Raw genomic sequence first — 9574 nt, 5'->3', positions numbered from 1 at the left:
TTGCTTGTTTTCCCGGTGTTTGAAGGCCCTTCCTGCAGTGTCCCCCAGCTTGGTTTTCCTACTGCTGCAAGCCATGTGAGAGGCCTTTTTGACAAATGAGCCCAGATCTGTAGCTGTGCTGGTTCAGGCAGTATCTCAAGGCTCTACTGCCAGCTTGGTAAGCCCCACTTTCCTCTGTGGCTTGGGGTGACATGGGGGAGGGGGAAAGTGCTAAACCTGCCATGGGCAGACATCTCTTGTGCTTCTGCCCGAGGAGGAGGTTTTTGTTGGCTTTTGGTCACCACTCTGTAGGACCATATTGGCTGGTGATGACACACAGGAGGAAAAGCTGAGTTCTCTTTCAAGTGTGTTTCTTACTTCTTGGCACTTGCTGTTCCTCTTGAATTCCTTATTGCTCAAAGTGGACTTGAGCATCCCTTGCAGCTTTTTTTGATGTTTCCTAGACATGTTTTCCATTTAAGTAACTAGCAGGAATCTGAGAGCTGGTGACTTGCTAAACCTTTATGATTGTTCTAAGTGACCAGCACATCTGCTGTACGGTTTCTGCTTCCCCAGTCTTCCATCCAAAAGATGGCTTTGCTGAGGGTAGCCTTCCAGCATGGCTTCTGCTGACCAGTGGTCGCTTTTTAAGCTGCAAGAGCAGAATCTCTACAGTGACTTTGAAGAGAAACAAGTTCACACAGATAGACATGTCAGAGACAAACACAGGCTGAGAGTCACTTTTACAAGTTTCTTTATGAAATTAAATGTTGCCCCTGGTCTGGGGGGAAGATAATAGTGCAAGAATGACTTTGTACATGCTACTGAATTCAGATATCCCTGGATGACCAAACTTTGGTCAGCTACAGCATCAGCAAACACTGGATTTCTGAGCTCTGCAGACAGTGCTCACTCACACTAGTGTAGTGTTGGAATGAGCAGGTGAGTGTCTTCCAATGTCACAGGATGTTTCCTAAGCTAGGGAATTCAGTCAGTATGGCTTCTAACTCTCGCTATGGTAAGGCAAATCTTTCTTTTTGATAACCAAGGTTTAAATTAATTTTTTTGGCCACAGTTTGAAACTTGGGTACTTGAAGTGAGGCTCTTAATGCCAAATTTAGGCCTCTTTAAAGTGGCTTTCCATTTTTTTAAAGGTGTCAAAAACCTGTAGTGATACCCCTTGCTTTGAGGGTCTGTGGGAGTTTGCATAACAATCATGGTTTTAGTCTTTAGGGTTGAACTGTAGACTCTGACTTCTGGGAGCTAGGTTTGTAAATATTGACCTTTCTTAATAAAAAAAATAAAACAGACAAAACAAGCATCAAGTTAACAACATCTGACAAGAACAATTACAGACTTACAAAATACACAGTTCTGATTTTTACCATAAATAAACACATTACAAACAATGAGCATTTTCATTGGCCAGGAAATATGGCAGAATGATGGAGACGAGAATCTAAGGAATTGAGTACAGTATTAATTAGGCACATTTTTCTCTAACTTATGTAACTCAAACCCACTATAGAGATTCTTGAACTTTACTCATGCTGCAGGTTGATTGGCACAGTTTAACATACTCTATAGTTCATCAGTGGTGTTGAACCTAAAGGAAAGGAAAAGGTCACAGTGCAATACTCACTGTTGTCTTGTCTGAGTGCCTGCAAAGGCTAACCAAATTAGTTAGACATGTGTAGGAGGATCATGTCTCTGAGAAATGTGGGGAGTGGGGGTGGACAGAGAGCAGAAGGGTTTATCCCTCAATGGAAAATGTGTTCTGTCAGTGACTGAGCATGTCAGTGGGCACGGAGCTGGCAGGTGTATCGACTGCCCTCCCCTCTCTGACAGCTGCCAGGCAGCAGGAGTGTCCGCAGCGGGAAGGAGCGAGGCCAAGTACAGCTGATGAGCAGAATCTTTTCAGGTGAAACATGTCAGGCTCCCTCCTGTGATCTCTTCGTGGAAGTTTGCCTCTTGGGCACTGTGCAAGGCTGGCTCGATGGGACTGGCACAAATGCACACGTGTGTGCAAGCACACACCCCGTGTCACCTCAGAGCCAGGGTGGTCAGTTGGTCTGCAAAATAAATAGGGAAGGCAGGAGCACATGTGCCATCCTCTGTAAACAAAGGATTGGAAGAACCTGGGCTCCACCTCCCAGGACTGACGGTTAAAGTGCTTTTTCTCAGAAGGGGTTGAGGCACAAACACGGGGCTGCCCTTATTTCCGGAAGGGCGTCAGCCTGCTGATGTTCTGCCAGAAGTTCGAGGGCTTGCGCTTGGGCTCTGCCAGCATGAAGACTTGCTGCTGAGGGAGCGTAGTAGGCAGGGTGGGATGCTTCTGACGCATCAGAAAGTCATAGTATGGCCTGGTGACAGCTGTGATGAGAAGGAGATGGGAAGCATGTTAGCTGAGCACAGCTGCCTTGCCCAGTCCCTGTTAAAGGGGAGTGAACTGGGTTTGTTGTAGTGTTACCCTTTGTTTCAGCACAGCTTTTTAGGGTTAGAGTTGATGCTGTGGAAGTCCCAGAAACCTGAAGCAGAACTGACAGGTGTTATGACAGCAGGGCTAAATAGCTGTAGCACATCATTAGTGACAAACTGAACTGGTGCCTTTGGTTGTTTTGGGAGAAGCAGGTGCTGTGCATGTGCCTCTGTTGCCTGGTATAACTTCCTGCGCTGGATTTCTGAGTCGTAATGGTTGTGCCTAGCCTGCGGCCAGCGCTGCCTTGGGGGGTCTCCTCTCCTGCTTTGCCCCCACAGCTTTGCTCTGTTTGACAGGTCTGGCCTCCTTCCAAACTTCCATCTGTTTGCAGCCAAATCTTACTTCTGACTTACTTTGGAATTTAGCCAAGCTTTCTTACTGGAGACTTGGCTAGGATTTAACTGCTGGCTGATACCACCAAGAGGAAGTGGTTGCCTCTCTGTGCGTCCAGAGGAAAGCAAGTGACATTTCTTTCCTCTGGATATAAAGAGGGGTGGTGGCAGCACGAAATGATGTACCAGGAATCTACAGCTAACAGGGCTGTGGGGACGGTTGCTTGAGTTTATGCTCCCCTTGCTGCTGCTAAATCTTCCTCGTCTCTTTAACAATGGTTTAACAATCAATCAGCTCTGTCCATGAGCATGGTACCTCCCCATGGCATTCTGCCAGAATCGCAGGTCTCAAAGCATCTCCCACAGGCACAATTGCACAGGCAGGAATAGTCCCTGCTGCAGTGACCTTTATGACTCTCTGCATCATGGGGATTACTACAAAACTTAATTTGCCTTTTCATAAAGGGAATGCCATACTGCTTGGAGGGCCTGGCTTTTAGGGTGAGGATGTGAACTAGCCTTCAAACAGAAGCTGCTGGCTTGTGTGTAACTGGTTTCTGGCACAGCACTCACATGCAAAGCAGCTCTCCTGGAGTTAGGAACAGTTTCCTGACTCCAGCTGTCTGAATCTACCAGGAGCCACATTGCAGATTGTCACATCACAGCTCGCCATCTGGCCCTCTTGAGAGTTTGTTAATGCCACTTCACTGAAACTATTCCCATATAGTAAATATAGACCCACCACCCGCCCCCAGTTCTAGCAGCATTTGTATGTTCAGGTGTGACTCACCCTTAGGCTTCCCAGTATGGTGCTGCTTGCTGGCATTCAGCATCGCCTGCTTTTTCTGCACCTCTGTGATTGAAAAACCTTGAAGATAAAATAGAGTTTGTCAGCAGCAGGTCAGCATTCTGTATCTCATGGGAAGACACTGGCATAGACAGTAAGGGAAGTATGTGGGTAGGAAAATGCCTAAGGGGAGAGGTCACAAGTTAAAACTACTCCCAAATGTGGAAGGGGCCCTTTTGTTCCCCCCTGCCTTCACCGCACCACTGTCCCTACCTCTCATGCAAGGTTTACTGCCTGTCTTCCCCCACTGCCTGCCCAGACCAGTTGTGGTTCAAATCTCATTAGATCACAAAAGTCTGAATTAAGCAGGATTTGGACAAAAGAATGAAAACCCTCTCTCACAGTGAGAACCCTTGACTGAACATGTTTTGTATAGATACTGCCAAGTTGGGCACTCAATGCTGTACTGGAAAATAATGGAAGCTGTATGTAATGTATTGACTATTTTGTCAGCCCTGCCTGAACTCATTAAAGACACATCACCCTCCCTGAGGACATTCTGCAGTGTCTGCTCACAGTGGTTTGTCTTTTTTTTTTTTTTCCAGTTGCACACATTCAATCAGAATGTGCTGTTCAGCAGCCCAGAGCTGGACTCGAGCATTCCCTGCCCTTTCACTCCTGTGCATTGGCTAGTGGTTAAAAAAAAAGAAAGAAAAGAGAAAAGAGGCCAAATACCTGTCTCACAGCATCATTCTTTCCATACCTGTCTCTTGGTCGAGCTGAACCTGTCTCCTTTCATTCTCAAATGCCTTCAGCCAGCGCTGTTTCTGCTCAGGCTTTTTTGCACAGAATATGTGGACTTCCTCAGTGTCTCGGCAGTGCAACTTAAATGCATTTTTCACACTGATATTGAAGTCCTTGTCTTTTCCATCTTCTACATCCAGTATTTCCATATCATCCATGTTGATCCGGCTCTTATAATACAAGATGTCCCGGCGCAGAAGGTCCTTTAAGAGAGATCATACAAACTCATACAGACGTTACTGTTTCCTGTCCTGTCCTTTCCTTAAACATTTGTTTCCTTTTACATGATGGAGTATTTAATCACAGTCCTGTAAGAGAAAGCTGATAGTGGATTTGAATCTATGGAATTGCAGCATGCTAAGCTCCTGTTGACACCATTGGCAGTGAGGGGAATCGCAGGGTTTCTTCTAGTGGTGGGGTCACACTAGGCTGGCAACTACTGCTCTGGGCTATCAGCAGCCCTGAAGAGCTCTGAGGGAGAAGCAAGCTTGTGTTATTACAAATCTGCACTAAGCCCCTATCAGAAAAGTAGTATTTGAATCCTACAGTCCCAGTTAGAAAAGACAGAAAAGTCCTAATTAGCTTTTGGTTTTTGTGTTGACAATGAAAAGTAAATTTGAGAGCAGTAATAAAACTGTGAGGATCTCACGCCTGAGTTACCTGGAGCTACCTCTGTGTCATAGATTATGCAAAAAAAAAAAAAAAAAAAAAAAAAAGGCATATTCAGTTCTGAAATTCCAATGGAAGATACTTCTCATTTGCTCTATGAAGGGAGATTTCCTTTTATTACTTAAATTATGAAAAACAACATGGGCTGCACTTAAGACTTACGTACGATGTTAATACAGTCTTACTGGCTGTCAAGACCCACAGCTTTTCACTGAAGCTGCAGTTCCCTTCTGCATATGATATAAATCTCACGTAGAAGTGCAGTTGAAAAAGAGAAAATGGGTGACAATGTTCATACTTGAGTTGTATAGAATAAACCCCTACGCTAACCCTAGCAGCAGTGCAATGCTTTCCTCTCTTGCTGTAAGAATTAGGCCTGTAGTTAGTTCCCGTAGCTTACTGCTGTGGTCAGGTGCACAGAACACACCAGGATGGCAGAGGAAAGACTGCAATGAATGCACATAAAAATCTGTGCCAGAAGCACAAATGATGCCAGTATTAAGGAAACAAAGGGTAGAGAGGGGGTTCACTCAAATTCTTTATGCATTTGTGCCTGGCTAGTGAGGTTACCTTCTTGCAGCAGACAAGCTGGTGATCAAAGAGGAAGAACATCCGCTGTTGGCTCTTGGCTTGAGGGTGGGAGATCTTGGCTAATTCCCCAGAATAGATGAGTTCTGAGCTTCTGACTAGGACATCTTCACCCTGAGAAAAGCACAAAGAACAGGTTGGTCTTGGCCATCTGAAAACAGGGGATAAGAAATAAGCCTGTAGACTCATTGGAGCACCTCAGCTTGGCTGAGGAGCCTGTGTTGCTGTGGGGCCTCAATTCCTGCTGATGAAACTCTCTTCTGGGAAGGAGAGGGAGCCTCTGTGCTGGAGGGCAGTCCTTGTCACAGCAGGGAGGCACTCTGCCCTTGGCACCCAGGGACTGGGAACTGAATTTGATAAGAACAATAGTGTGTTAAATGAAAAAAAAAACAAAACTCCTTTTTGCAGGGAGTCTGCTCAGGGTAGCTCATCTATCCCTGACATTAAAGGAGGTACATAAGTAGAGAGCTGAGAATTTAGCCTGACATCCTTGGGGAGGGAAACAATAAAACCAGACTGAGTCTAGGACTTAGGAAATCAGTAGTTTTGTTTCTTTTATTTAGCAATTTTTTTTAAATGGGTCTACTAGTAACCTTGGCTTCCTTTGACGCTATATCAGAGCTTGCCTTTCTGCAAGAATAATGTGTTTTATTAAGCCTTAAGGGGCAATTCTGCTCATCTTAAGAGTTTTAAATCACTCAAGATAAAATGGGGGGCAAGAGGAAAATAATAGGATTTTCCTAACCTCCATGCTAGTTTTATTCTGCAAGGAAAATGAGGAAGCAAAAATCCCAGGGAACATGCAAAGGCAGCTGGTCTAGCTGGGTTATGTGTAGACCTTTTCAGTTTTACTAAAAACATCACATTTGTTTAAATAAAAAAAAAAAAACAAAAACCAAAACAAGCTACAAAGAGGGATATCAGAACAGAGGTAGAACTTAGATAGTAATCCTTATGAAGATCTTGTTGTAGGCAGAAGCTGTTGGAGAGGGAGAAGAAGGGCAGCACAGAACATTGAGTTAGTGAGGAAAGTAAGTCTCTCACCTCCCAGTCTTCTATTGAACTCTGCCACTGAGCAATTTTGTCGATGTTCTCCAGCCGCCGCTTTCGCTCATTGATGAGCCGAGCAACGTTCTTCATGGCATTTAAGGCAGCTTCGACATCTTTAAAATCCCTAGGGTAGGGCAGAGGCGTTAGTCATGACAAAATGACACGTGCTCATTGTACCTACACTCCAAAGGGCTGCAGTCTAGCATGGCCTAGGGCTGGAGAGCAGAAAACAGTTCTATCCCAGCTGTTTTATACTGGAGGTACATGTTTCTGTGGGCAGCTTTTCAGACACATGCTGATTTTGAGACACAGATTAGAGTCTTGTAACAAATCCAGGCCCAAACTGTGGAAGGGAAGGGAGTAACCAATCAAATTCAGCCACAAAGGTGTAAATACAAGTTGCTGGAAGAATCTCCAGGGGTTTCCAAGCTTAGGTTTTTTCCCTCAATATAATACAATATATTCATGATGACACTGTTTTTATACAGGGACTGGTTCTGTCACACAGAGGTAAAACAGTTCAGCAGTAACTAGCTTAATTTCAAATAGGAGCTAATGGTTTATCTGCAAGGGCAGGGCAGAGGCTGATCTGCCATCCCCCTCACATCATCTGCTGGCACCAGCTACCTGTGCTGAGCTTAGAGTAGCTGGGAGGGAGCCGTTCCACACAACTTGTCTCTTAACGCAATTTTCAAAACATCTGTGTACTGCATTAAGGACCTTTCTGCTAAGAGGTCAGCTTCAGAACAACATGCTTATAGATTTAATAAGACATGCTTAAAACCATTCTGAGAAACACCAGTGTTGTAATTAGGAGGGTAAAATTAAGTCAAGCCACAATGGACCAATAGCAACATTTTGCTTTAATTGAGATTTTACATGTTTTATTTCTGTAGCTAATTATTTCAGATGCTTAAGTGACACAGTTATTTGAACTGAGGGCAGTGCCTTCAGCCTGAAAGGGAGCAATAGATTTGGAGCTTTTGAGCTGGCGCTGAAGAGGCACCGAGTGTGCGTGGCTTGGCTGCTGCAGGGCACGACTTCCCCCTGGGGAAGCACCGGGCAAAGCTCGTGACTGCCACTCTGCCCTGACATGCTGTGGCACTTACATGGACACTTCTGGGTATATTCAAACTGCTTTTGAAGGCAAAGTTTTCAACACCACCACCAGGAACATTTAGCTCCAAAGTATGTATGTGCCAGTATCACATGTATGTGGGCCAAATGCAACAGAGAAGTATCACTGTGAGGTGGACCTTGCAACTCCAGATCTGTAACAGTCAGGAAAGCCCAGTGCTACTGTAGTGGAAAATGATGTACTGGTGTCACAAACTGTTTGTAAACAAGAAGGTGTTCATAAAGCGGATGTCCCAAACACTCGGGTGGGACGCCCTGGGGGGGGGGAGCGGAGCGAGCTCTGCAGAGGTGGGGTGGTGGGACGTTTCTTTCCCCCTCCCTCCTGCTGTTGCCCAGAGATAGAACTGCGCAGGTACAAGCCAGAGAAAATGAGAGCCTTCTGGAACAACCTGTTGCGTAAGAGAGGCTATATAAAGGCAACACCCCACATGTGTCTTTGTCAACCCACCACCTATGGACTGAGCTGGCTACTCTGACAACATGGGATCCAAGGGTGGTGATTTCCCCTTTCCTCTGCCCCCCTCCCCTCTTTTCTCGTTCCCCTTTCTGCTCGCTCTCTTACACATATATTCACGTATACAAGTTTTGTACAAATTAATTTGGGATCGGTTGGTCGTTGATGGGTTATTAGGAAAACAGTCTCCTTGCCAAAGTGCCTTTATTCATTTTTGGACAGTTATCAGTTGATTGTTGCCAAATTGTCTCCATTCATTCACTAAAGTGGCCAGTTAATAAAGTCACCAGAACAATTGTTCCTCTGAGTCATTGTGACTTGGCTGCCCTGCGGCTCTGCCATCTTCCACCAGCACAGAGGCTCTCGGGAAATTCAAAAGATTCACCCCCCTCTAACCCACCACATGGGACGAGACAACTTGACAGAAAAATACTGTTTTTTCCTGGTTTCTATGAGGTAACACAGAAGAACTGTGGTAGTGGCTGCTCTTGGCAAGCTGCCTTCAATACACAATTCTGCGTTAGTCCATTTCCATGAGAGCAGTCTCGCTCCTTCCCACCCGCCGTGCTGCCCTACCTGTGCTGGGGGTTGGTGTATTTGAGCAGTTCAGCCAGTTGCAGTGGATATTTGCAGATTTTCTGCACGGGAGTCAGCAGAAACCCATCCAGAGAGATATCAATCATTTTCTGCAGCAGGCGGCAGGCTTCGAAGAAGTAGACGTACTTGTTAACTTTGGTGAGGCGGGACAGCTCCATGCAGGCATTGGGGTGGTTGTTGCAGTACTCAGAGTATATCTGAAACTCTGTTTGCTGAAAGGGAAATGAACGGATTTACTGTCCTTGTTCTTTAGGGTGATGGCCTGGCTCAAACTGCTGACTCTGAGGTCCCTGTGTAGGTCCTACTCCTGTATCACATGGGGAGGGTTGGTAAGTGGGATCCTCCCCAGATTTTGAAGCCTGGAAACCTAAAGTTGGAGATGGGCAGGGTGTATTACAAGTTACAGCACGTGCAGCTTATCTGAGAGACCGGGACATTTCCACATATTCTGGCCTGTGCTCAGCGGAATGTTTTTTATGACTGGATCAGCCATTGCTGATCCTGCACTGACCTGAAAATACCACAGCTGTAAACTCAGGTCCAGCTTGAGATTTAGGAATCTTCCTATTTTTGCCTAAAGTAGCATGGCAGGGATTATAGCGATTGGAGGCTGAGGCACTTTGAAAATGTTCTTTCCACAGCCACAAGAGCTAGAGGATATTTCGCTGGGAGGTGGGTAGTGGTTGAAGGGGGGGGGG

General features: G+C 45.6%; 1 protein-coding gene across 1 annotated transcript in view; it reads right to left on the bottom strand.

The window, feature by feature from the left end:
* Positions 1-716: 716 nt before the first annotated feature.
* The window catches only part of ARHGEF4 (Rho guanine nucleotide exchange factor 4), a 182664-nt gene continuing 173806 nt past the window's right edge, over positions 717-9574 (bottom strand). The window contains exons 7-12 of the mRNA XM_026855016.1: positions 8856-9097; positions 6683-6812; positions 5621-5752; positions 4341-4584; positions 3581-3658; positions 717-2352 (exon numbers count right to left, since the gene is read on the bottom strand). Coding sequence (XP_026710817.1) covers positions 2195-2352; positions 3581-3658; positions 4341-4584; positions 5621-5752; positions 6683-6812; positions 8856-9097 — 984 coding nt within the window. The 3' untranslated portion in view covers positions 717-2194. The remainder of the gene's footprint in view (positions 2353-3580; positions 3659-4340; positions 4585-5620; positions 5753-6682; positions 6813-8855; positions 9098-9574) is intronic.

Source organism: Athene cunicularia, assembly GCF_003259725.1.
Source record: "Athene cunicularia isolate RWA chromosome 9 unlocalized genomic scaffold, athCun1 chr9_part1, whole genome shotgun sequence".
Classification (NCBI taxonomy): Eukaryota; Metazoa; Chordata; class Aves; order Strigiformes; family Strigidae; genus Athene; species Athene cunicularia.
Note: the sequence above shows the minus strand (reverse complement) of the source record. Positions and strands in the feature narration are given on the sequence as shown.